The following is a 26,550-nucleotide window of genomic DNA, read 5'->3' as shown; positions in this document are numbered from 1 at the left end:
TAAAACGAGACCAACAACTCCTCCTCAAACTCGACGATGATCTCTTCTCGCTGGTTTTGTTAATGCTGTTCTTTTTGACAAAGCGCAAATGCTCTTCTCGCTTTTAAGTGCCCAATAATGTTGATGCGCGCGTGAATACTCTGACGAATTAGGGGAAGACTGTTCCGTTTTTTTTTTCTTCTTTCTCCTCGTACTCGTAGGGTTTAATAAGGGTCTACGATTTGAGTAAATTAATTGTCCACCGACTGTGCGCGTACGACACCCGTTGCGGTGCTTCAACGCGAGCGTTGAGAGAGAGGATTCTCTCCCAAAAATCACACTCTACTAGAGCACAGACTTAGGAAAAAGAATACGTCTGTCTTTGTACCAGGTAATGAAACAAGCACACCGTTACGCGCGACGAACCACGATTCACTTTCCGATCCGATGTTGTTTTTTGGTCAACTCATTTTGAAACGCGTGTTGTTCGTTGAAAACGTAAAACCGTTTCGACGGAAAAGCGGTTTTGTCGTCACAAAAACAAAAATAGCACAACACGCATTCACAGCCGCCGGAATATTCCGCGCTGAGCGAGACTCCTCCCGACGACCCCCTCACCGCGATGTCTCGGTTTCTTTCGACTCGTCCTCCTTCCCGAGACGAAGACGACAACAGCACCCCCAAAACGAATATGAATGTGAATAAAAAAAGAAACGCGCGAGACGAAGAAAGAACCTTCCTGGAACGCTACGCGATGTGGTCGCACCAAAATCCACTCCTCGCGTTGACGTGCATCGTCCTCGTCGCCGTCGGATGCATTTTAACCGTCGTTTTGAACGACGAGTTACAATTCGTGGAAACGAACGATCGAGAGTGGGTTATTTTGAAAGATGGGATTACGAGTGATGCGGATGCAGCCGCAGAAGGCACGAGATTGGTCGAAGAGTACGTTTATTATTATTAGTCGTCGCCGCGCATCGCATCGTATCTTGACCTTTTCTGTCGACCGAAAGATGTTTGGGGAATGTCGAAGTTTTATCCGTGGGAGTGTATTCCTTCTTCTCTCGAAAATCGATTCGTCATCAGACGTGAATGAATAAAAACGCAAGGACAAAGCTTCCTCTTTTCCTTTTCGGAGAGATGCGTGCGCTTCATCATCGGATGATGTGTGTTCGAGAGAGATTAAGAGAGAGTTCTTCGACAAATTTCCCCTAAAGAGGAAGGGGAGGTTTTGTTGTCTTGAGCGTTGCGAAGGAAAAGGACTGACATTTTATACATATATTCTTTATATAATCTCAAAAAACTTTACGACAACACAGGTATTCATCCTCGGATGTAATTTACGAGCGAGGCGAGGAGTCGCAGAGAGGTTCTCTGTTTTTCCAATTCGTCAGTAACGACGGCGCCGAGACGGTGTTTACGAAGGCGAACTTGTTGGCGATGCGGGAAATTCACCGAATCGTCGTCACGCATCCGAAATATAAACAGTATTGTCAGTTGAAAGACCCAAAAGTGATGAAAGATGATATTACCGACGATATCGAGAAGATTTATAGCAACTCCTCTGTGAGTTATTTAGACGTGTGCGTGAAACCGTTGACGCCGGTGAGCGTGTTTTTTCCTCCAAACGGCGAAGGCGAGTTGGTAGAGGATATCGACGCAGTCGTCAGGGAGATTGGGAGCGAGGAAAATAAGAAAATGTACGGATATTTCTTAGATGGAGCGTTCGATGTGCAAACGTTGGTAAATGGAGCCACTCGCGCGCGGTATCCGATGGGCGCGCCGGTTATCGGGTATAGTTCGCAAGAAGATAGAGAGAGAGAACAAGGCGTAGTTATAGGCGAGGCGATTTTGGACGACATAGAGAAAGAGTTGTTCAATCGATACGCGATGAAAGCTAAGTTTCTGAGCACGCCGTATATGAATAAAGCGATAGATAATAAAGCGTACGAAGAAGCCGATGGTGAAAAGGCAAACATGCAAACGAGATGGTACGCGGGGTACTTGCGTTCGAAAGACGCGGCGAATGTGATAAACTTTGACTTGGCGTGGGCGTTTGCGTCCATTCTAGCCGTATGGTGTTACATGGCATTTCACACTCGGTCGTTCTTCATCGCCAGTCTTGGAATGTTTGAAATCATCTGCTCGTTTCCAGTGGCTTTGTTCATTTACAAGCTCATTTATCGCATCGAGTACCTCGGCAACGTACAAATTTTATCCATCTTTGTGGTGCTGGGTGTTGGCGCAGATGATGTTTTCGTCTTTTACGACGCGTATAAACAGTCGCAATTTGAACCTAGAGAAACGGTTTCAGGTTCGACGTTGACCAGAGTGTTGTATACCTCTCGAAGAGCATCTAAAGCAATCTTCGTGACGAGTTTCACGACCATGGGCGCCTTTTTCGCCACGAGTTTATCCGAAGTCATGCCGATTTCCGCGTTTGGAATTCTAAGCGCGACAATGATTGCCGTTCTGTTTGTAGTAAACGTGTTCATGTTTCCACCGGCTTTGTTTCTGTACTCTCTGTATTTGGACAAATACAAAGTGTGTTGCTTTTGCACGAAAGCAGATTACAAGAGGACTGAAAGGTACGATTTAGAGACGGCGACGACCACTTTATCCATGGCATCTTTGGGAGACGTCGTCGCTGTCGATGAAGAGAATACCAAAGAGAAAACTGACGACGAAAGTAAGGAAGGAGGGATGAGCAAAGGAACAGAAGCTGCAACGAGCGGCGGTGGCGGCGGCGAGGACAACGCGTCATCGAATATACCGAGACCGATGGATACGCTCGACTCCGAGGCGAACATCAAACGCTTACGCCCAATTGAACGATTCTTCCGGAACCAGTTCTACGCGTTCATAAGTTACCGTCCAGTTTGTTATATTGTCATAGCTGCCTTCTTAACGTTGCTAGGAGTTTCGTTAAAACTCGCGCTCGAACTCGAAACGCCCGCGCAGCAAGAGCAGTGGTACCCGACGGCGCATTTGATGCAAGCGTACGCGAACGATCGCACACGCTTTTCGGTTTCCGCGGATGACCGAGTCGTACCTTTGGATATCTGCTTTGGCGTTTACGGTATGGATACGTCAAGAGCGAACCATTGGGACATCGAACAGCTTGGCAAGTTGCAACTAGACGAAACGTTTGATATCACTCTGCCGGCTTCGCAGCTTCACTTCTTACACGCGTGCGAGGCTTTGCGAATCGCACCATGCGACGCGAGCGGATGTCAAGATGGCCTGTTAGTCATGTCTCGACCAGTTATGTCGTCGTCAGACGATGCTGATACCGAGGGAGAAGAAGTGGATGCCACGCAAAAGAGCCTCGACGAACAAACTGCCAGCGGCGTGAGTTGTTTCATGGAATCGTTCAAAACGTACATCGAAGACGAACGCAATCTCGTGTTTCCAATCGAAGATAAGACGACATTTCTCGAAGAATTGTGGCGTTTTCGAGCAGATCCTCGGTTTTACGTTTTCAAAAACTCGATCGGTTTCTTACCGTACGATGAAACGAAACCAATCGTCCCCAGCGAGAACGAACTCGACATCTTCTTCGTCAAAGTGACCGTGCAAACCACGTTGAAGTACCCGACGACTGCGAAGGTTGCTCGACCCGTGTTTCGAGTCTGGGAGGCGTGGGTGAAAACAATGAACGAGGAAGCTCCGCCTGGAATGCAAAACGCCATACAAACCGCTTACACTACGTGGACGTGGATGGTCACGCAAGAAGCGTTGGTCCGCAACACTTTCCAAGGCGTCACCATCTGTTTCGTCATGGCATATCTCGTTCTCGTCCTTTCCACCATGAACTTTCTCACGGGCGCAATTGCAACCGTCACCATCGCCGGCGTCGTCGTTACCGTCATGGGCGTCGGCGTTCGAGGGTTCATGGGATGGGATTTAGGCATTGGCGAATCCATCGCCGCGGTGATTTTGATTGGCTTATCGGTCGATTATTGCGTGCATTTAGCCAACGCGTACACTGAAGCACCCGAGCTGTTTGCAAAAACTCGAGGCGAGAAAACGCGAAGAGCGTTGATGATTATGGGCGTCAGCGTCACGGCTTCGGCGATGACTACCGTCATTTCCGGGTCGATGTTGTGGTTGTGCGTGTTGAAATTTTTCTCGAAGTTTGCGTTTTTAATCACCATGACGATTACGAGCAGTTATTTGTGGTCGATTTTGTTCTTGCCGGCGGCGTTGATTTGCTTCGGACCAGAAGGCGACAGATGGAGTTTAGAACCCGCTGTGAAGAAGTTGAAAAGATGTTGGTCGAGAAGAGTAAAGGGAGGAAACGTTCAGGCGATGGCGGCGTAGGTGTAAAATTTTTAGAGGAGGTTGAGGAGGAAATTAGAAAAAAAATGGAAAGTCATAGCAGCGAAATCTATTCGGCAAAGTGCGCACGCAGAAGAGTAGACATAATGAAGAAAGCTTTTGTTGAAGAGCTATTAGCGATTGTTATGTGTATGTTATTTAATATTAGATTAATATTACAAAGGTATAAATGAATGAATTAGTCGTATACAAGCGAGATTGTTTCGCAATTTACATCAACTCTCGATCGAGACTTCGCTTGGCAGCACCGAGTTGGTTTTCTTCCCCTTCTTCGCGATTCGTATTCGTGGTCTTCTCTTGCTGCTTGTTCGTTTCCACGTAAAAGCTTGAGTCGGGCGAAACGCCGTCCACATTCGCCGCGTTCTCGCGAATATTTTCAGAAGGGTGTCGCTTATCTTCCGTCATCAGGCCACCTCTTCCGCCGTCGTTTCGTTCCGACTTGTCGTCTTTATCTTCTTTCTCGCTGAGCGTTTGCAACGTCTCTTCGTTCGTTTTATCCGACTTTCCGTTGGACAGGCCGTGCGAATCGTCGTAACAGTTGTTGTTCACATCCTCTGAAGTCGTCTTTTTAGTGTCACCCGCCGCGGCGTTTGAATGCGACAAAGTCGCACCAATCTTCTTCTTCGCCGAACTCTTGTTGTTATTTTGTTCTTTCTCGTCGCTATCCTTGTTCGTCGGTTGCGAAGAGAAATGTAAAGCTCTCTTCAACGTCGAGTTTTCCAACTCGGACGCTCTGAGCAATCGTTCTAAATCCGAAACGCGTCGTTCTAAGAGCGACATCTCGCCTCCTCCGCTATTCTTACCGCTTTCGTTGGTGTTCTCGTCCTTACTCTTCGCGTTGACAACGTTGTCATCGTTTGCCGCTTTTTCGTTCGTAGCAAATAACATCTTTCTCGTCGTGTTTGCCACGTTTTCTTCTCCCTCTTCTTCTTCTTTTTCTTCTCGTGGGTTCGCCTTTGACGAATGGGATACAAACTTCTTCTCCAACTGCTCTAATCTTTTCAACACCGCTTCGATGGAGGACGACGATCCTTGTTCTTTGTCACCGGTAATACTGTTCTTATTCGAACCATTCGAAGGATAATGGTGATGATGATGAATAATCGTCGTACCCGAAGTTGGAGCGCCAACGGCGTTCGCTTGAGTCGTCGCCGGCAAGTTGGACACCGCGGTGGCAATATCGTGCGCGTTGTTCGCTTGCTGCGCGTAGCTTTTGTTCTTGTTTGGCGGGGAGACGCCGACACCCAAGCCACTCAAGCGACGCTGGTGGTGCTGCTGATGTTGTTGCGGGGTGATGATTTCGTTGTTGTTGTTATTGTTCGTGTCTAAGTGATCGAGCGCCGCCCAGAGGGAAAGATCGTCGGTCCAATCGCCGCTTCCGTTGTTAGTACCCGCCTCTACGGCAATATCAAACTGGTGGGCGTCAATCATGCTGCTGTTCTTGTTCATCTTTTGCTTGTTGTTGTTAATGTCGTTCTCGTGTTGGCGTTGCTGTCGTTTTCGTTTGGTTGGATTCGCATACATGGCGGCGTGGTTCAAATCTTTGCCAAACGAAGGCAAAGGCCCGTTGTTATAGAAAAGATTGTTGTTGTCGTTGAACTCGTAACCGTGATTTCCTTCGCCCTCTTCGCCGTCGTCGTCTTCAAACTCGCCGCCCGAATCGTCCCCGTTGCGATCGTCGTTTTCCTCTTCTTGATCTTCGTCGTCCTCTCCTTCTTCCTCCATGGCACCTCCGCTGTGATCCAACAACTCGTCCGCGTTCGTGTGCATCATCATTCGTTGCTGATCTCGCGCGTCCTCGTCCTCTTCATCCTCCTTTTCATCCTCCTCCGCGACACCCTCTCCGAAATCCGCCTCTTCCTTAGAAGGTGAAGAGTTCCTAAACCTCTTTTCCATCTCCTCCTTAACTTTCGTCCGTTCTTTCAGCCCAACTCCTTCCAACTCCTCCCAATCGTCCTCTTCCAACCCGCACCCGACCGCTATCCTCTCGATCGGCTGCCCGAACGACACGTGTAAAGGAACGTTCGACTTGTGTTTATACCCGTACACCAACCGATCTAAACTATCGTTGATGTAATGCGACACCGCGACTGATTTCTGCCTATTCGACGATCCGCTGAAAATTTTCTCCGCGTCGAATAAACTCTCGTATTTAATGTACATCGAAGAGACAGCTTCCTCTCGCGTCTCCTCTTTTCCACCTTTAATCTCGTTTACGTTTACGTCGTTCTTCGTCTTTGTCTTAAAACCATCCTCCTCTGTTTCCTCCTCCTCGTCTTTCTCGTCTGCTTCTCCACTTTTGTCCTCCTCCTCCTCTTTGTCCGTCTTTCTCTTCTTCTTCGTAAACGTCGTCGTCGTTACATTTTCTTCTCCCTCTCCTCGTGTCGTTGGGTTTTGAAAAGCTTCCTCGTCGCTTCTGTATCTGCTGTTGGAATCTCCCAACCCGCCGCCTTTATCGTCGGTGGAGGCGTTCGAGGTCGTCGACGCGGGTCCTCCTTTATCTGCGATCATTGTCTTCGCGTTGTTGTCGTCCTCTCTTCTTCTTTGTTGTTGTTGTTCGCGCGTTGTTAAAGTCGTCTCCGAGACCATCATTTTGCTTCTGCGCTCTCTACCCTCACCCGAAACGACGACGGATGGGGAAAGATTTTTACTCTCTTCTCTGCAAAAGTAAATGTACTACTCTCTCTTTCTCTTTTGTGCACTTCTTTACGCGCAGACTTCTTTCTCTGGAGATGATGATACAGTGCGCGCTTGTGCGTTTTGTGTATTATATATCTCCTTAGTAGCTCTTCTTCTCTTCAAACGTATTATTACTCTGAAGAAGACGAAGAAGAAGAAGAGGAACCGAAAGAACAAACCGCTTTTTTCAACAACACCGTGTTGTTGCCCTTTTTTTCTCTCGGAATGAGTTTATTAAGCAGTCGAAACGGATGTGAGTTCGCGGTTCAAATTTAGTCTCGGAGGATTTCGTTCGACTTTTGTGCGAGTGAGTGAAAAACTGCCAGACGACCAAAAATTTGGTGCATGGGGTTGCTGAAATTTTTTTGTTTTGTGTTTTTTTTCTTCTTTTTTCTCTTGGGGCAGCTTGATTTTATTTGAGAGAAAACGAAAGACGGCCGCCACTTTTTCTACTACGCACCAGAGAAGAGGAAACACTCACACACGACTACTATCACAACAAGATGGGAGGCGGGAAAAAGAACAAAGTCAACGGCACGGGGAAAGTCCTCGCGAAATCAAAGCTGAAGATGAAAAAAGGCAACCTAGGAAAAAGCCGCACGTCTTCAAACGCATCGCGATACGTGACCAGGAACGAAGCGCTGAACAAACTGCAGCTGAAATTGAGCGATTTTCGCCGACTTTGCATTCTCAAAGGAATACATCCCAGAGAACCGAAGAAGAAAGTCAAAGGCCAAGGGAAAACGTATTACCACGCGAAAGATATCGCGTTTTTACTCCACGAACCGCTGATGAAAACCTTTCGAGAGTTACGCGCGCACGAGAGGAAGATTAAGAAAGCGAAGGCGAAGAAACACTTCAACCAAGTGGACCGGTTGCGAGAACACAAACCGATGTATACGCTGGACCATTTAGTGAAGGAACGGTACCCGACGTTTCTCGACGCCTTGAGAGATTTGGACGATTGTTTAACGTTAGTGCACTTGTTTGCGTTGTTACCGGCGGCGAAAAGGCACGGGATTCCGCAAGATATCGTCGCGAAATCGAGGGAGTTGAGCTTGGAGTTTCAATCGTACGTGACGAGAAAACGCGCTTTGAGGAAAGTTTTCATTTCCGTGAAGGGCATTTATTACGAAGCTGAAATTCGAGGCGAACCGGTCGTGTGGTTAGTGTCGCACAACATGCAGCAAACGTTACCGGAAGACGTGGATTATCGCGTGATGTTGACGTTTTTGGAGTTTTACATCTCGATGACGACGTTCGTCAATCATCAGTTGTACCACGAGGACAATTTGAGGTACCCGCCAGTCTTGGACGTGGCTTTAGAGGATGCCGCGACTGGTGCGGTAGCAATCGTGCACGAACTGAAGAAAAAGATAGAAAACGCCACTTTAGTCGCGCAGGCGAGGGAAAACGCCGCAAAAGCGAAAGCAGACGACGACGTAAACGACGACGGAGAGAAACCGAAAAAGAGAAAGAAAACGTTAGCGGAGAAACTGAAAGAAATCGCGCAGTTTGAAGACGGCGAAGATGAGGACGATATCGCGGAAAGAGAAGCGGCTGAACGCGAGCGCGAGCGCGAAAACGAACAGTTACGAATGGAGGAAAACATCGAGATGATGACCACCGGCGACGAAGCCGACGCGCAAATGGCGACAACCATCACGGACGAAGAACGAAACGCAAACTTGTCCGATCGCGAGTTGTTAATTTTAGACCGAAAACGACGCGCGAATTTGTTCAACGGTTTGACTTTTCTCATCAAACGCGAGTGTCCTCGCGAAGCGATGGTGTTCATCGTAAAGTCCTTCGGCGGCGAAGTGTGTTGGGAAGGCGAAGGCTCGCCCATCGACGTCGACGAGGAGAAGGATAAAATCACGCACGTCATCATGGACCGCCCGTTGCCGAACGACCAAAAGCCAGCCGCGGAAATCTCTCGGGAGTTTGTCGTTCCGCAGTGGGTGTGCGATTGCGCCAACTATAGAATCTTAATCCCTACGGAAAAATATTTCCCCGGGAAGAAACCGCCGCCGCACTTATCGCCGTTCGTCGACCCGGAAGAGGAAGGGTATTACCCGGAATACTTGCTGGAGTTGATGAAGTTGCAACACGACTTTGGCGTTCCAGGGAGAAAGAAGTTACCGTCCTCGGCGTCTGGAACGGACAAGAAAAAGCCGAAGAAAACCGAAGAAGAGGAAGAAGAAGAGACGCACAGAAAAGAACTCGAGAAGGAAATCAAAGGCGTGCCGTATTCAAAGTCGTTGGAGAACGAGAAGATCGACGACGATTCGGACGATTCGGATTCGGATTCGGACTCCTACCCGGGCGAGGAAGGCGAATCGGAAGATTCCGACCCGGACGAGTCTTCCTCCGACGAAGATGACGACGACGAGACCGGCGAAAAGAGAGTGAAATCGAAACTCACGCCGGAAATGGCCATGAGAGAAAAAGACAAGATTGTTCGCGAACGCGTCCAAAAAGGAGGCGAAGAAGCCGAGTTGGACCACTTGAGATCTGCTTTACTTCCGAGAAAGAAGAGAGAGTTGTATAAAGCCATGCAAATTGGTCTCGCGAAGAAAGAGAAACGCGCGGAAGAGTTGAGGAAACGCGCGGCAGAGTTGAAACAAATGGCGAGAGATAAAGGCGGAAACAAACGAGTCAAAACGACCAAAGGCGCCGGGGCCGCCGGCGGCGCGAAGAAAAAACAAAAGAAGAAGTAAACGATGATGATGCGTGTTACTCTTTTAATTAATTAGTATGTAATGAGGTATAATATATATATCAACTTATGTATGTGTGTGTTCTAGAATAATAACTTTTTTATACGAGCTTAATCACCCCCATCTCCGCCGAGTCTCCTCTTCTCTTCAACGTTCTCACGATTCTAGTGTACCCGCCGTTTCTATCGCCGTATCTCGCAGGCGCTTTTTCAAACAACGCATCCACAACTTCCTTATCGTAAATGTACCCCAACGCGGCTCTCTTCTTGTGTTCGCCGCCGTCTTTCGCCAACTGAATCATGTGTTCGATTGGTTTTCTCACCGCTTTCGCTCTCGCCATGGTGCACGTCACCGAACCGTGTCTCAGAACTTCCGTGGTTAAGTTTCGGAGCAACGCTTTGCGTTGGTCCGCCGGGAGGTTCAGTTTCGGTGATTTCTTGCCGTGACGCATCATGGTTACCACCGAACCGTTGGTCGTTTTGAACAAATCGTTTTGGTTGCCTATCGTGTCAAAGAGGTTATTTATTAGTATTTTAAGGAAAAGAGAGACCAGAGGTTTCAGATAGGGCCGGCGACAACGAGGTGAAGCAAAAGCGCGCGCATGAATACCACGCTCATCTCTCGCATATCCTCGACGAACGAGCACACGATGGGTAAGTATTCTCCTCCGTGCGATTCTGTTCCGCGTAAAATATCTCTCCGAGACCCCTCTCGATTTTCGCGTTTCAAAGTAAAAGACGCGTTTCCGCGCGCGCTTTATTAAATCTCTCATCAAAATCGCTCGCCATTTCCGAGAGGCAGAGGCAGAATGCGAAGAAAAAAAACACATCGTCGCGAAACACGAAAACGTACCGCTACTGGAGGAACCAAACATGGTTCGCGCGTTCGCCAAAGAGGACGAACTCGTCGCGCACAAAAAACTCGCGCTCATGATGTGTGCTAACTATTTGTGTCTATAAAATGTCGCGACAACAATGTTGTTGTTGTTGTTGTTGTTTGTCTCGCGTGTACGCGTGAGAATGTGTGGCTTTTTTTGCCCTCTTTTCAGGTTTTCTTTGCCTCGAATTTTGCCTCAAAGATAAGAGAAAAACGCTCGTGAGAGATGACGACGACGATAATGACGATGTCTTCTCGAACGACGACGATAACGAGTTCGGCGTCGTCCTCGAAATCACAAACCAGAAGACACCAATCACCGCGTACTACTAATAATTATAACAGTAGTAGTAGTAATAATAATAGTAAGCGTCGTAATAGTCATCAAAAATTGAAACGTGGTACTATAATAAAAGCGGCGATAATGGATAACGAGAATGACATCGTCACACGAAGTACAAACGATTCAGACGGAAAGAACAAAAATAAAGCCATCGTGGTTGGCGCGGGCGTTGGAGGCTTAGGCATGGCCTCTCGCCTCGCTTTTAACGGGTATAAAGTGACGATTTTAGAGCAAAACGATTCCGTCGGCGGCCGATGTCGATCCGAACAGTTCGACTCGGAATTTAGATTCGATACCGGACCGTCCTTGTTGCTCTTGCCGGATCGATATCGCGAACAGTTTACCGCGGTCGGGGAGACGTTTGAAACGTACGTATCGATTGAACGGTGCGATCCGGCGTACAGAGCACACTTTGGGGATCACACGACGTTGGATTTATTGTACGACGCGGAAAAAATGAGGAAACAGTTAGACGACGTGGAGGAAGGCGCCGGCGGCGCGTATTTAGATTGGTTGGGAAGAGCGCGAGCGAGTTTAGATTACGGAGTCGCCGCGTTTATCGATAAAGACGCGAATTCGGTGTTAGATTTCGTCAATCCACAAAGAGTGGTGCCGTTGGCATTGAGAGTGAACCCGGTGGATTTGTTGTTGAGTCAACACCGGCAAATGTCCTCGTACTTTAAGGATAAAAGGTTGAGAGCGTTGTTTACGTACCAGAATTTGTACGTCGGGTTGTCGCCGTATAACGCGCCCGGAGTGTTTTCGTTGTTAGCGGCGACTGAGTTGACCGATGGAGTCTGGTACCCCATGGGTGGGTTTAAAAACGTAGGGAACGCGTTGCAAACGCTCTGCGATAAGTTTGGCGTGGAGACGAGATTGAACTCAAAAGTCACGGAGATTTGCACGCAGGAAGACGCTTCCGTGGACGAGAAGTTTAGCTCCACCGGGAGGAAAGTAACCGGGGTGAAACTCGAAGACGGTACAGTTTTAGACGCGGACGTGGTCGTCGCGAACCCGGACATTCCGAGAGTGTTTGATGATTTATTAGAGTCCGTCCCTGAAGCCGCCGCTGAAGCTTCTCGACAAGAACAAATGGATTACTCCTGTTCCATCATCGAGTTCAACTGGTGTTTGAAGACACAGATCCCGGATTTGTTACATCACAACGTCTTTTTATCCGGCGAATACGAAACCGGATGGAACCGACCGGCGACTCCGGAAGATTTCGCCGCACCAAAACAGCACAACTTTTATTGCTGCAACCCGGTGTACACGGACAAATCGTGCGCGCCGGATGGTTGCGCGGCGTTGATGATTGAGTTCCCTGTGGCGAACATCCAAGAACAAATCGACATTTGCAAAAAAAGAGGCGTTCCGGTGCCGACGGAGAAGGAAATGGTCGATGCCGCTCGCGAAGCGTTGTTTCGACGTTTTCGCGAAGCTGGACACGGTGAACTGTCCGAGATTATTGAAAAAGAGGACGTTCGCACGCCCGCGGAGTGGAGGGACATGTATAACATTAAAAACGGCGCCGTGTTTGGCTTATCGCACGGACTGTTGCAATTAGCCGCGTTTAGACCGCCTACCAGAACTGGAATTAAAAGTTTGGACACGCCGAGCGTCTCTGGATTACACTTTGTCGGCGCGAGCACGAGACCCGGGAACGGCGTTCCCTTGGTCTTGATGGGAGTCAAAGTCGTCGCCGAGGCGATTCTCAAGCAACACGGGAGCTTCAAAACTTGAGTAAAAATATTCAAGTATTTGTACACGTAAAAAGTCTATTACCGCGGCGCGCAAACGCTTCACACCATTTCATTACATTATAAATCCACCGTTCCTAAATCGTCTAACATCACCACCTTATTTTCCTCGTCGTTTTCCTTAAACGCCGGCTGTCCTAAATACGGACACCCGGCGCATCGAAACGCGTCTCCCAACGCGCAGTTCCCGCACGCGCTTTTAAACGTCTCGTCGTTCGGGTCGTTCTCTAAATCCATCTTCACGACAGAGCTCGCTGGAGTTGCGTTTTCCTTCATCTCCTCTTCCTCTTTCCTTCCGCAGGTGCAATCTTTGCACGGTTTCCTCGTCGGCGGACATCCAACTCCTTCTCCTTCCGCGGTTGGTTTCTCTTTGTCCTTTTCCGTGAGCAACGCGTCCTCGTCGATCATTTCGTCTCGGTCGTCTTCTTCTTCCCACGCCGAGGCCGAAACTAAAGTCTTTTTTGTCTTTTTCTCTCCTAAGCTAAACGTTACGCCTCGTTCCCACTTCGGTTTTCTCCCCGAAACCTTCGTCGCGTCCGTCCCGGAAACGCTCGTCTGCTCGGAAACGACGTCCTCGAATCCTTCCAACGTCAACCGCTTGGAGACTTCTTTTCGTATCATCGCGGACGAATCCTCCTCACCTCCTTTTTTCCCCAACAGAACGAAAACCCCTAACCGTCCTCCAGGTTTTAACAGGTCGAAGAACGCGCTCAGAGTCTCGGGAGAAAGTTGTTCGGACGACTGAAAGGAGTTTACGTCGCTTTTCAAAGTCGCTTCGATCGATTCCATTTTTAGTACTCACGCGAGAGAGGAGAGTCTCTGAAGTGAACTTTTTTCTTTCTTTCGTCGTGCAAAAGTCTCTTCTTTGTGTTGAATAAAAAAAATGTGTTTTAATGTTTAGGGTTTTAAATACAAATTTAGGGTTTAAAGCGTGCAAAGCACAACGGAGAGAAAAGACAAAAATTGCGAAAAACTACGACGACGACGACGACGCGTATAAAAGCAGCATTAGGTAAACGCTATCGTTTAAGAAGAAGAATTTTAAAGCGCAACAACGCGAGTGTTGAATATACAGAGCATAGTATTGATTGTTGCGCGTGTTATTTACTTTAATATATATATATATATATATACTACGCAAGAGAAGGCTTTAGCGTTTAAGAAAGAATTTTTTCCTTGAGATGAAAATGAAAGCGCGGCCCCTGGAGTAAAGAGAGATATACATCATCATCATGGGTTGGTTCGGTTTCGTCTCCGACGATGATTCCGAAGATGCGAATAATGAAAACAACATCGACCAGTACCCGGACGAGGCGCACTTGCAAATGTACGAAGAACAACCGAGAGTGATCCCGGCGGGCCATTACGTGGTCGTCGCGAGAGTCATCGAGGCGAAAGATTTACCATCGATTAGAAGTTTTGATTTGTGGCAAACGGTGACGAGTTTCTCCTTGAAACAAGCGACGGAGAACGCCGACGCGCTCCCAAACGTGACGACAAAAGTGAAACTATCAAGAGCTGGGTTCCCGCAACAAAAGAGGAAAACAATCGTGGAGAAAGAAACGTCGCAGCCGCTTTGGAACCAGTGTTTTTATTTCGAAGGGATGGACTTGGCCAACGGCGAGTTGGACGGGTGCGCGGTGAACTTCGAGGTGTCGGACAGGAGGAAGTTTGGGAAAGACGCGACGATTGGTTCCGTGGAATTGGAGTGTTCGAAAGTGTTCGAAGAGCACGAACACAAGGTTTGGCACAGGTGGTACCATTTGACAGATCCGAGCGGGAAGAGGCAAGGGAGTCAAGGACAGGTGAAGATTTGCGTGCAAGTTTTACGGAGAGGCGACGAAGAGGCGACGATGGCGAATATGGACCCCGAAGATTCAGATTCAGATTCAGATTCAGATTCAGATTCAGACGACGATGACGAGAAGAACGACAAAGCGAAGAACAAACTGGCGAAGAAGTCGTTCTTAGCCTCTTTGATGGAAAAAGAAACGGATACCCCGGCGGAGGAAGGCGAAATCGAGATTTGGGCGATTAAAGCGAACGTGTACATCGGGAAAGATTTACCGAGAATGGATTGGCCGAATTTAGGTGGCGCCGGAATTGATGCGTACGTGAAGTTGTCTTGCGGGTCGAGCGCAGTTCCGGCAAATTCGAAAGTTCGTCGATCGAAAAATCCAGAGTGGAACCAAGAGGTCATCATGCGAGCGCGAGTGGCTGGAGGGAAGTTTGGTGGCGTCGGCGCGTTGCCGCCGCTGCGCTTATCCGTGATGGATTACGATTTAACCGGCGACGACGACCACGTCGCGTCTACTTCGGTGTTGATCAGAGATATTATCGCGCAGCCAAAGGCGCACGCGAAACCGAAATGGTACTGCTTTTACGGCGGCACGAGAAACTTAGAGTCCTCGTTTCGAGGTCACGTCTCAAAATTAGCGAAAAGAATGAACGCTGGGTATTTAGAAGGCTCGGCGTATAGAGGAAGGGTGTTGATGTCCTTCGAGGCGACTCGAGAGGAAACCGGAAAAAGAGCGAGTCGCGCCAAAACTCGGATACCCAAAGTGAGCGATAAACTGAGCCGAGAGTGGCCGTGTATTTTACACTCGGAAGTGTTAGACGTCGAGTTGTTTCAAACCAACTCGAAAGGGAAAAAGTGTTACGTGGAAGTCGAGATGGGATTATCCAAACGCACGTCTCCAAAAGCGACGTTGAAATCCGAGCGAGATCCTTTGGTGAGAGAATGTTACGCCGAAATCAACTCCGCGTTGGCGCCGTTGCAAGTGAACTTACCGATGCCTTTCGATGGCCCACACGCCGGAGAAGGTGCACCGGATGTGTTTATTCGCGTATGCGTCGCGGGGAAGTCGATCGGATTTGCCCGAGTTCCCGCGAAAAGGTTAACTCCGGTGGACGAAACCATGGGCCCTTTGCAACCGCCGGATGAGAAAAACTTACCAAACGGATGGAACGTTCAAGGGTGGTTTCAGTTACAAGCGGACGCGTTGACGAATCACAAGAAGGGCCAATCGCGATCTCTCGAGCACGTTAAACCAGTAGGACAAGTCTTGATTCGAATGATCATACGAGGTAATCCAAACTTGAAACGCCAAGCGAAATTGGACGCCGAGGAAGGCGCGGAGGAAGACGGCGACGCCGAAGCGTTAGCGTTGAACGAAGAGTACAAAAATTTAGATCCAGCCGATAAAAAACAGAAAGAAGAATTAGAAAAACGAAGGAAGAAAATGGAGAGGAAAATGAGAGGCGCGGTGGACGAGCTGGAAGCGAAACCGTTGAAACCGATGGAGAAGCGGAAGTTTATGCTACACGTGGAAGCGTATCAGGCGATGAACTTACCGGCGGCGGATCCGAACGGTGCGAGCGATCCCGTCGCGGTCGTTCGGTGTGGTCGAGCAGTTGTTCAAACGCAAACGCTCAAAAGTACCGTCTCGCCGTCTTGGTTTCGGGACTTATTCGTGGAGATTGAGTTGCCGCTGTTGCCACCGACAGCGATTGATCCCACCAGATCGGATTCTGATTCAGACTCGGATTCAGACTCGGATTCGGACGACGACGACGACGATTCCTCCTGGGACGAAGACAAGCTTGAATCCAAATTGCTCAAGAAACGAATGAAAGACTATCGGAAAATGAACAAAGCCAACAAATCCGGAGGAGGTAGAAAAGGCGGGGGATTACAAGGTCTCGAAGGCATCGCGTGGTGGGCAGCGCCCGCGATGACCATCTTAGTTTTCGACGAAGACGAAGAGACGCTCATCTCAGGCGCCGATATCGATCCGTTATCGGTTTTGATGGTACCGTTGTTACACCCGTCCGAAATGCGCGCGAAAAACGCTGGATCTTTAGGCGGCTATTCCGGTCTAGCGTCCTCGGTGTCCTTCTTTAGCGACTTTTCGCTCGATCCCAACAAACCCGATCGATACGATGAAGTCTTGGAACACGTGCACCACGCGGCAGAAGATAAACATCCTTCTCCGGAATGGTACGAAATGGTGAAACTGAACCCGAACAGCTCTAATTTGAACGCTAACGGTGGCGAGTTGCTCATGCACTACGAGGTGTTGCCGTTGCCAATCATGGGCGTGGCGAACTTCGTTTTAGGTCCGCAAATCAAAGTCCAGTGGGAAAATGTGAAACCGCGACTCGAACACGTAGCCACGAGACAAATCAAAGATTATTTTGGTTTCGAAGCGGTGGAAGTGAGCGTGTGCTTGATGGGCGTCAGAGGTTTGTTGCCGTATAAGCAATTTGCAGCGCACATGCCTAAGGTTGAATTTGAGTTGACCGGATGCGTTCCGTTGTTCGAAGGTTCCACGGAACACGTGAAATCGAGCGCGTTCAGGAATTTACCGAACGGTCCGAACGCAAACTTCAACGGGCAAACGTTAACGTTGAGAGGTTTAGTACCGAGACTAACGAAGATTTATACCTCGTTATCCATTCGAGTCATCGACGCTCGCCCGATAAAACGCTTAATCGGAACTGGCGAGCAACAAGTTTTCCTGCGACGAGACGAGCTCGCGTTACTCGAGAAGAAAGGCTCGAACTTAGTCTCGGTCAAGCGAAAAGGTACCACCGCAGACGAACGGGAAAAGTTGCTGGAAATCCTCAGAGACGAAACAATCTCGGACTACTCGTTCGACATCGACGACGGCACTGCGACGCTGGTTTCGCAATCAAATACGATGACAGATGCGTCCTCGGATTACGTCGCGAGAGCTAGAGAAGAAGTTTTACGGGAACGTTTGAGACATAACGAAGAGGTGAGAAGTTCAGCTGGGAAATCAGTCCTTTCCAAGTTTTTAGGCGGCGTCGGCGGCGGCGGCTCCTCCGGTCCTCCGGCGGCGTCGGCAAGACAGCAGCAGCAATTCGATATCGAGAGCGGTTACGGCGGTACCAATCGCACGAATCCAACTACGGCGACTAAATTTTTATCCTCGAAGCAGAAGCGAAAAGCGTTGAGTCGATCCATCTCGCAACGGTACGAAGCCGAGCAAGTCTCGGCGAATGCGAGGAACGTTGAGGAATCGAGGAGCGAAGGCAAATCTTTACGTCAAATGCGCAAATCGCGAAAAGCAGACTTCAAAAAACGCAAAGAAGAAACTCGTCGACAACGCCAAATGTTGCGCGATGGCGTAGATTCATATAAAACGCAGTCGCAATACGCTAACGCTCAACACGAAATTGATGACATGATGTCGAGGTTTACGAAATCAAAATCGAGACGGATGAAAACGCTCACGGAAGGAAGAGAGTACGGAGAGTCGTCGTCCTCAGATCAGGGCTCATCGGATTCGGGAACTTTGGATGGCTCCGGTGCAGCCACAGACAGCGAACCAGAGTCTGTCGATGGCGATATGAACGCTGTGGATGAGAACGAGTTGAACAAGCGCTTGCAAGAAGAGCAGGAGAAGGTCGAAGAGGCGGCGGCGGCGGCGGCGCTCGAGGCAAAAGCTAGTAACGAAGACGATGAAGAATTGAACCGATCTAAGAAGAAGCAGAAGAAAGTGGCCACTTTCGACGACGGTTCCGGTAACGTTCCAGAGTGGATGAACGACCGCATGCTTTTACCAATCGGTACTTTAGAGGAAGAGCTCGGCGACGTGGCGATGACCAACGTTCCGATCTACCGCGCCGAAGGTTTCGAAGATAACTCGTCGAAGCGAGAGGTCGGAGGTTACGTCAAGTTTTGCTACTCGGTGTCGGAATTGAGACGAAAGTATTTCGGCTCTTCCGAAGAAGAGCACGAGTACATTCACGGCCCACCAGAGATTCTCAAACTCGATTACCTCGGTAACCCGAAGAAAGATAAGCCGGCGGTGGCGGCGAAGAAAGCCAAAAATGCCGCCATCATGCAAAACACTCTCTGGACGCCGGACAAGACCACGGCGACAATAAGCGAAGAAGAGTTTCTCAAAATCCAAAAGCAAGCCGGCGGTTATCTCAACGACAACCAACCGATGATGGGCGAACAACCGCGACCGGTAACCGTGAGAGCGTACGTCATCAGAGGGAAAGATTTACGACCAATAGATCAATCCGGCTTGTGCGATCCGTACTTAGTGGTTTCCGTCCCAGGTACGAATATTAAGTTTGGCAATTCGAAGGAGAGAATCGATCGCACGTGCACGCCGTGGTTTTACAAAACCTTCGAGTACAAAACGGAATTACCCGGTAACGGTCTTTTGAAATTTGACGTCTTCGATTACGAAAAGTATTCCTCGGATGTTTTTCTGGGACAATGTTTGGTCGACGTGGAAGCGCGATTACTCTCTGAGCGATGGAACACGGAGATGGGCGATAGGCCTCCTCTGGAAATCAAACAACTGTTGGACAAACACGGCAACGCCGGTTTCGGCGAGCTCGAAATCATCGTCGAAATCCACGACGGTCACGACAACATTCCGAAAGCGTTGGTGATTCAACCGCCACCCGTGGTTGAAGTCGAAATGCGCGTCTGTGTGTTTAAAGCGCGAAATATGGTGAACAAAGACGTCGGTGGAAAGAACGATTTGTATTTCAAGTTGAATGTTATCGGTCTCGATCGAACTTCTTCTCGATTCACAGAAACGCAGTCCACGGACATTCACTGGTTTGCCAGAGACGGCGTCGGTTCGTTCAATTACAGAAACATTTTCCAGTTGACTTTACCGTGTAATCGCATTGCCTTGAGAGTTTCCGCGTACGATAAAGATTTGATCTCCGGCGATGATAACATCGGCGAAAACAAGATAAACTTATCGAAAATGTGTAAACAGTTGATCCGAAATGTTTCGACGTTTGGCGAGATGTCGCCAGAGTGCGTCATCGAACACAAATACGACGCGAACGAAGAACCGTTTTCTATGAACCCGTTCAAAAGCATGATGGACGGTCCTATGCAAGGCAAGTGGTTGAAGATGTTCCATCCGACGTTACCGGGTGAGTCTCAAGGGGAAGTCGAGATTATGATCACCTTGTTGCCTCGAAAGCAAGCGGAAGAGAGACCGGTTGGTAAAGCGAGAGATTTGCCGAATCGAGATCCAGAGTTGAAGGAACCTGATCGAGCGCATTTGAGTTTACTAAACCCGCTCGGGTCGTTGGCGTTAATCATGGGCCCCGATATGGTCAAGAAAGTCACATTTGTCGTCTTAATCGTAGGTTCATTATACATGTTCGTCATGTCGGCGTTTTTCATCATCAACGATATCGTCGACGCCGAAATCACGGCAACGATTAACGAGAAGAGAGAGATGGAACAAGAAATGGAACTCGAGCGCGAAAACTTAATCACTGGCGCGGAAGCGTACGCAAAGCACGCGGTCGGTTTGGACACGCTAGAGGAAAAGGTTCACAAGACGTTGAACGAAACGGAAACGAAGATTTTAGATGCGACAGGTTTGACGCCGGTGTTGGAAAAGTACAACGAGGTGAAGAGTGAGATTGATCAGTATTCAAATGCAGCGCACGATGCGGCGGTGTCGACGACCGTACCCCCATCTGCTACTACCGCAAATGCAACAGCCACTACGGCTACGGCGGTGCCCGTGGCTGCCACGCCGGCGGCGACGACAACCGTCGTCGCTACCGCGGCTACTCCGGCAGTAGCAACGACGGATGAAGAAACCGCCGCTGCAGCAGCAGTTACGCCAGTTGCGACTGAAGAAGCATCAACGGTGCCAACGACAGAAGCAGTTACGCCAGTCGTGACTGAAGAAGCATCAACGGTACCAACGACAGAAGCAGTTACGCCAGTCGCGACTGAAGAAGCATCAACGGTGCCAACGACAGAAGCAGCGCCAGTCACCGAGGCGTACATGGGCCACCATCGGTACGATTTCGAGGACGAGCAAGACCGATTGAACCAATCCACGGACGGCGACGAGTTGGACGAGTGGTTCAGTAAGTATTCGTTGCTCGGGAACGAACGAGAACGCGCGCAGAAGCTCGCCGAGCTCGGCAAGAGAAGAGACGCGACGGAACAACCATCAAAGACGCACCAAAAGATGCATCGCAAGATGCTTTTACCGAATCCTTCGGTGAATAAAAAAACAATGTATTGATGCAGAAAAGAATGAAGTAGTAGCAGAAATAGCGCGAATAATGTTGTAAACCAAGAAGAATTACACATGCAGTAGTAGTCTGATTATTATATGTACAAAAAGAGAGCTAATAGAAAGAATATCATGTTGTCATCGAATGTTAAATCCGTGCCATTTCCTGGGCGTGAATACTTCGTTCTCAATTGAGTCGTCGCCGTCCAACCCTTCAAAGTCGTCGCCGATGGATCTCGGGCGAAAGAGTTGGTTGGTTATTTTGTTGTTCTTGTTTTTGTTTTCGTTGTTGCTAGTGTCCTCGCCGTCCGCGCCGACGCCGTTTCTCGTTCTCCCACCCGCGATTCCAACGCCATCGCTATTTTTGCTACGAGAATCAGATGATTTCTTCGGTCGCCATTCACCTGCGGCGTGCGTTTGATGAAAATTTCTTCCGTTGCGAAAGCTGCCGTGCACGCTCGCTTCGCACGCCATGGCGTCCAACTTCTTCGCCAATTTTTCCACGTCTTTTTCCGAGTATTGCGTGAATCCCATCTTGATGTGTTTCGCGGTTGGTTTTCGGTCGAAGTAAAACGCACCAGGTTCCAGTTTCGCGGCTTCTAGGCAGATCAAATACACGATCGTATCCGCGCCTTGTTCCGGCGTTCGAAGTTTGCCTTTCATGGAGTTGTAAAATCCAGGTAACGAGGAACGCAAGCCGGGCGTGTCCACCCAGCCCGGGTGCATGGAAACGTACACGATATCCGGGACGCGCTTTACCGCGTCTCCTTTTTTGCTGCTGCTATTGCTGCGATTATCGTTATTAACTTCCTTTCTAGTATCCTTTTTACTTTTCGCGACTTCCTTCTCCGGCGACCAACTTCCGGGCAGTTTCTTCTCCGCTTCCAGTCGCGCCCATCTTTCGGTCAAGGCCACCTGACGTCTCTTATCTCGCGCGTATTGCGATACGCCCGAATACTTTTTCGGTTTCGTGTATTCTAAATCGTCAATCACCAACTCTTCCGCTAACATTCCCGCCGACGATACCGTGATCACTCTCGGCACGTACGTCAACGCGTTTAGTTTCCCGCTTTCGCCGTCTAACAAAATAGACCCCGGACTCCCGCCGTCCCCTCCTCCTCCGTTCGTACTCATGCTTCCAAAATACCCACCATTCCTCCCGCTGACGCTGCTATTTCTCTGCAACTCGCTCGTCCTCCCTAAAACCGGTCGCAACGAGCTCGTCAGCAAGTGCGTACCGAGCGTATTCAGCGCGAAAGAAGTCTCGTACCCGTCCACGCTTCTCTCGATCGCCTCCGAAGTGCTCAACGTCGCCGCGTTGTTCACCAACACGTGCAATTGATGCCCAGATCTCGTGAACTCCTCCACAAACGCGCGCACTTCCACGTTCGAGCCGACGTCGCAGACGTGTAAATGCAAATTACACTGCGGTACTGGTCTTCCTCCTCCTCCGCCGCCTCGCTCTCTCGCCACCGCGTCCAGAATCTCCTTCACCGCTTTCTCGCCTCGCTGCATGGATCGACACAGGAGGTGCACGGTCGCGTTTCTTCTCGCCAATGCGACTGCGGTGGCAAACCCTATCCCTCCGTTCGCGCCGGTTATTAAAACCGAAACGTTCGTTAAATCTCTTTTCAAGCAGTCCTTCTCGTCATCCTCCGCGTCTTCGTCTTTGATATTTTTCGCGAATCCATCTTTGGTGTACTGACTGTACCCGTGTATGCCGAAGGCGAGCGAGCGGAAGTACGAGGTCATTTGAAAACGGACAGACAGACTACTCGCGCGCTTAAAAACACCGTATTCTCTATTTCAAACGACTTTATTCGCTCCTTTTCCTGTCCTAAATCGAATTAATGTCCGCTCTTTCGTACACAACAGAAACAACTCAAGGGTTCCAATTTATCCAAAAGGTCCGCTTTTATTGCCAAAGGTCGCCTGTGTCTTAAATTCCAATGTCTTTCCTCTCTGTCTCGTTCAGAAGCTCTCAGTCTCACTCTCTCTCTCTGTGTGTGTTTTTGTGTGTATGTATAACGCGTCGTTTGCTGTCCTTCTCGTTCTTACTCTTCTTCTTCTCAGAAAGCACAGTAGCGAAGTGTGATGGGAGATGTGAATGAAGATAATTTGGTGCAGTGAGACCAAAAATGTGAGGAAAAACAGGAGTTTCGCGGATGTTTTAGAGCGCGCAGAAGAAGAACGACAACAAGTACAACAACAACTTTGACGACGACGACGCGTTTTAAGAATGAAAAGCTTCTATTCTATTAGTATCTACGATCTTTTATTAAATCTAAATCCATCTCTAATTTGTATTCTTATTCAAACGACGCTTTTGGTGGAACGACGACCGAGGACGACGACGACGACGAAGGCTTTTTTTTTAAGACCAGAACTTGGCGAGACCGTCGGCGGCGCAGGAAAGCATGAGATGTTTTTTACGACCACCTCCGCCTTTTCCGCCGAAAGACGCTTCGGACGGATGAAAACAGACGTTGGATATGGATTTCGCGTGCGCGTTTGGTATTCGCAGTGGTTGGGAATTCAAAGTCTCGTTCGAGAGCACGTCCCATATGCAAATGTCGCCGACGGCGTCGCCGAGGACGACATATCGATCGTCCGGGGTAAACGCCGCGCGTAAAACGACGTTTTGGTCGTTGTTGAAACCAGAGAAGGTTTGTAACACTTCACCTGTGGTTTTGTCCATGAGCGCGACTGTTTTCGGCAGCGTGGCGAGTACCAACCTATCGTCTGCGCTGTTTTCAACCGCAGTGACCGGTTGTTGGCCGAACAAAGTGTCCACGCGTAACTCACCTTTGCGAATATCAAACGTTCTCACGGTTCCGTCGATCGAACACGCGGTCACTTCGTTCGTTTTTCCTCCTCCTCTCCCTCCGCTCAGAGTCAAATCCATCGCGGCGTCGCTAAACTGGGATCCAACCGTCTCCATCGCCTCGTGTTGCCTATTCGATCGTAAATCCCAAAACTTCACGCACCGATCGAACCCGCAAGATACAATCACGCTTTCTTCGTTTGAAGCACCGAGTAAGAATTTCACGCAGTTCACTCCGAACGCGTCGTGTCCGATAAACCTGCGAACCGTTTGCCCTGTTTTCACGTCCCAGACGAACACGCCTTTATCGCCCCCAACTGAGGCCAGTTTCGAATTATCTCGAGAACTCGACGCGTCTCGCACTTCCCTCGCGTGTGCGCCTTCGTACGTTTTCAGGCATAAATCTGTCTTCGGGTTGACCAGGAACAGTGCTCGGTTTTTGCACACCACCGCGTAGTCTCCGGTGTGATTGAATCGGATTTTATTCACAACTTGAACTTGCGCTGTGGATGATGATGATGAATGAGAGACACGCTCTCGCAACGTGAGCGTTTGCGAGACCGACGTCGGGACGATTGACGACCAGGGAGTCATGTTCGTTTTCCTCAAATCATCGTCTGTGAGACGTTATCATCATATTCATCGTCGCAAACGTGTACGCATGAATGAATCTCTTTTCCCTAATATAATTAATGAGGAAAATATCGCCTCTAAATGAGACGCGAAAAAATATATCACGCGCGAGTGCAGTAATCGCGCAGAGATTTTCACTTCCTCGTCGATCTCATGGACGTTTCGTTGATGTACGTTTTGTGAGTACACGTGAAGTGTTGTCGAAGATGTTGCGTAAAATGACGATTTGAGCACTCCAAGAAAAGTGCCAAATGTGTTCATAAATGAGCCGGTTTATCTAGTACTAGATATACATTACACACGCATTAAAAAGAGAAGCGAGGATGCCGTCCTCCTCGTTTCTTTCCCAAAACTTACGCTCTGTCTCGTTTTCGAGCGAACGTTCGAGCGCTTTTGATGTCCGGCACCGACGACACGAACGATTCGTGCATCCGATGTCGTCGTCATCCATCAGCGATGCGGAGACTAGTAGCACTACGAATACGAATAAGAACAAGAATACGAAAAGAGTCGTCGTCATCACCGGAGGGAACACCGGCTTAGGATGCATCAGCGCTCAAGAAATTGCGCGTTTGTCGATGAATGCGGACGACGAAAACGGAGGAAAAGAAAAAGAGTTCTCGTATTCCGTCGTCATCGCCTGTCGGTCCATCGAAAGAGGACAGAAGGCGATGCGAGACATCGGATTGTTTTTAGATGAAGGAAAAGAAGGCGAAACAAACCCCGTGGTAGACGTGATGGAATGCGATTTATCCTCGTTCAAATCGACGCGCGCATTCGCGGAGAAGTTTAAATCGAAATACGATCGATTAGACGTGTTGATGAACAACGCCGGGGTGATGGCGCTTCCGGAAAAAACGCTCACGGAGGACGCGAATGAGTTGCAAATGCAGACAAACCATTTTAGTCACTTCGCGTTGACGAGAGAGCTGTTACCGCTGATGCTGGAAACGGAGAAGCGATATCCGGAGAGGAAGCCGAGAGTGGTGAACGTGGCGTCTATCGCGCACGAGTGGGGGTTCGTCGATTTTTTCAACTTGAACTCGGAAGGCGTGTTCGGGTATCCCGGTTGGGGGTGGATCACGTACGGGAGGACGAAGATGGCGAACGTTTTGTTCACGTACGAGTTACAAAGAAAACTGCGAAAAATAGGCTCGAAGATTCAAGCGTATTGCGTTCACCCTGGAGTGGTAGATACTGAGCTCCAACGAAATTTACCCATCGATTGGTATGTCAACTTACGCGAAGCGGGTCGATTAATCAACCCGCCGGAAGGCGCGCGAGGACAAATCTTCGTCGCCACGAGCGAAGCGTTGGAAAACGACGAGGGCGGGAAATATTCCTCGGAACTTTCCAACGAAGGGAAACCGGGAGAACACGCCTTTCGTTCGTCCAACGCGTTCAGCTTGGACCAGGAAAACTGGGCTAAGTTGTGGAAGGAAAGCGAACGGATTATTGGTGCAACTTACGACGACGTTTTCCATCCTGGCGATATATAGTAGCGTTTAAATGAATAATATCATAGTCGTACCAGAACACGTTTAGCTTTTTTGCAAAACGCATAGTCGTGAACGCTTCCGTTTGAGAGCAGTTATTAAAGGCACCCACAACAAACAAATCTCCACTTTTATACATACGAGAACCACACGCACACACACAAACTAAGAAGAGCATAATACAACAACAAAAATATAACAACACGATAATAATGGGTTTGTTCGACCTCATAAACCCGAAAAAGCGCGCCGAGACTCGTTTGTTGGACCAAATATTCAACTTGAAATTCACGGCCAAATCGCTCAATCGATCCGCCCAAAAATGTCTCAAAGACGAATCGAATTTAAAGTCAAAGTGTAAACTCGCCATGAAAAATGGCAACACGGAAGGCGCCAAAATCTACGCCACGGACGCGATTAGAAAAAAACACGAACAGTTAAATTTACTCCAACTGGCGAGCCGGTTAGACGCAGTCGTGAGCCGGTTGGAGACGCAAGCGAAGATGAATTTGGTGAACGAAGCGATGCAAAAAGTGGTGAAAGAACTGGACCTGTCGCTAAAAGTGAACGACATCGAGAAAGCGGCGATGACTATGGAGAAGTTTGAGAAGCAGTTTGAAAGTTTGGACGTGCAAACGCAATTAGTGGGCGAGGCGATGGGGGAGTCGGTGGCGAACGTGACGCCGCCGGAGGATGTGGCGAATTTGATGCGCGCCATCGCGGACGAACACGGGTTGGAGTTTGAGAGCGATTTGCCGGAAGCGCCGACGACGACGACGGCGAAAGGAGAGAAAGCAAAGGAGAAGGACGAGATTGAGAAACGGTTGGAAGCTTTGAAGTAGTAAAGT

General features: G+C 49.1%; 11 protein-coding genes across 11 annotated transcripts; 6 read left to right on the top strand and 5 right to left on the bottom strand.

Annotated features, from left to right (window-relative positions):
• Positions 1-601: 601 nt before the first annotated feature.
• Bathy15g02120 (resistance-nodulation-cell division superfamily) lies at positions 602-4,302 on the top strand (the record flags this gene model as incomplete). Its single annotated transcript, XM_007508777.1, has 2 exons — positions 602-924; positions 1,299-4,302. 2 exons carry the CDS (start codon positions 602-604, stop codon positions 4,300-4,302), a joined length of 3,327 nt encoding a protein of 1,108 aa, XP_007508839.1.
• Positions 4,303-4,530: 228 nt separating this feature from the next.
• Positions 4,531-6,912, bottom strand: Bathy15g02110 (Srp40p; the record flags this gene model as incomplete). The annotated part of the gene is made up of 1 exon (XM_007508877.1): positions 4,531-6,912. The coding sequence occupies one exon, from the start codon at positions 6,910-6,912 to the stop codon at positions 4,531-4,533; it is 2,382 nt and encodes a 793-aa protein (XP_007508939.1).
• Positions 6,913-7,502: 590 nt separating this feature from the next.
• Bathy15g02100 (predicted protein) lies at positions 7,503-9,719 on the top strand (the record flags this gene model as incomplete). The annotated part of the gene is made up of 1 exon (XM_007508767.1): positions 7,503-9,719. The coding sequence occupies one exon, from the start codon at positions 7,503-7,505 to the stop codon at positions 9,717-9,719; it is 2,217 nt and encodes a 738-aa protein (XP_007508829.1).
• A 100-nt stretch (positions 9,720-9,819) lies between these two features.
• Bathy15g02090 (50S ribosomal protein L17) lies at positions 9,820-10,548 on the bottom strand (the record flags this gene model as incomplete). The annotated part of the gene is made up of 1 exon (XM_007508717.1): positions 9,820-10,548. One exon carries the CDS (start codon positions 10,546-10,548, stop codon positions 9,820-9,822), a length of 729 nt encoding a protein of 242 aa, XP_007508779.1.
• Positions 10,549-11,019: 471 nt separating this feature from the next.
• On the top strand, positions 11,020-12,681 carry Bathy15g02080 (phytoene desaturase; the record flags this gene model as incomplete). Its single annotated transcript, XM_007508757.1, has 1 exon — positions 11,020-12,681. The coding sequence occupies one exon, from the start codon at positions 11,020-11,022 to the stop codon at positions 12,679-12,681; it is 1,662 nt and encodes a 553-aa protein (XP_007508819.1).
• Positions 12,682-12,758: 77 nt separating this feature from the next.
• On the bottom strand, positions 12,759-13,487 carry Bathy15g02070 (predicted protein; the record flags this gene model as incomplete). The annotated part of the gene is made up of 1 exon (XM_007508712.1): positions 12,759-13,487. The coding sequence occupies one exon, from the start codon at positions 13,485-13,487 to the stop codon at positions 12,759-12,761; it is 729 nt and encodes a 242-aa protein (XP_007508774.1).
• Positions 13,488-13,930: 443 nt separating this feature from the next.
• Bathy15g02060 (predicted protein) lies at positions 13,931-20,758 on the top strand (the record flags this gene model as incomplete). The annotated part of the gene is made up of 1 exon (XM_007508731.1): positions 13,931-20,758. One exon carries the CDS (start codon positions 13,931-13,933, stop codon positions 20,756-20,758), a length of 6,828 nt encoding a protein of 2,275 aa, XP_007508793.1.
• Positions 20,759-20,887: 129 nt separating this feature from the next.
• On the bottom strand, positions 20,888-22,501 carry Bathy15g02050 (predicted protein; the record flags this gene model as incomplete). Its single annotated transcript, XM_007508849.1, has 1 exon — positions 20,888-22,501. The coding sequence occupies one exon, from the start codon at positions 22,499-22,501 to the stop codon at positions 20,888-20,890; it is 1,614 nt and encodes a 537-aa protein (XP_007508911.1).
• A 622-nt stretch (positions 22,502-23,123) lies between these two features.
• On the bottom strand, positions 23,124-24,167 carry Bathy15g02040 (predicted protein; the record flags this gene model as incomplete). Its single annotated transcript, XM_007508876.1, has 1 exon — positions 23,124-24,167. One exon carries the CDS (start codon positions 24,165-24,167, stop codon positions 23,124-23,126), a length of 1,044 nt encoding a protein of 347 aa, XP_007508938.1.
• A 473-nt stretch (positions 24,168-24,640) lies between these two features.
• Bathy15g02030 (short chain dehydrogenase) lies at positions 24,641-25,705 on the top strand (the record flags this gene model as incomplete). The annotated part of the gene is made up of 1 exon (XM_007508897.1): positions 24,641-25,705. The coding sequence occupies one exon, from the start codon at positions 24,641-24,643 to the stop codon at positions 25,703-25,705; it is 1,065 nt and encodes a 354-aa protein (XP_007508959.1).
• Positions 25,706-25,914: 209 nt separating this feature from the next.
• On the top strand, positions 25,915-26,544 carry Bathy15g02020 (predicted protein; the record flags this gene model as incomplete). Its single annotated transcript, XM_007508697.1, has 1 exon — positions 25,915-26,544. One exon carries the CDS (start codon positions 25,915-25,917, stop codon positions 26,542-26,544), a length of 630 nt encoding a protein of 209 aa, XP_007508759.1.
• Between the last annotated feature and the right edge of the window lie 6 nt (positions 26,545-26,550).

The sequence above is a fragment of the Bathycoccus prasinos genome (genome assembly GCF_002220235.1).
Source record: "Bathycoccus prasinos genomic : Chromosome_15".
Taxonomy (NCBI): Eukaryota; Viridiplantae; Chlorophyta; class Mamiellophyceae; order Mamiellales; family Bathycoccaceae; genus Bathycoccus; species Bathycoccus prasinos.
The sequence above is the reverse complement of the archived record's forward strand: the minus strand, read 5'-3'. Positions and strand labels throughout refer to the sequence as shown.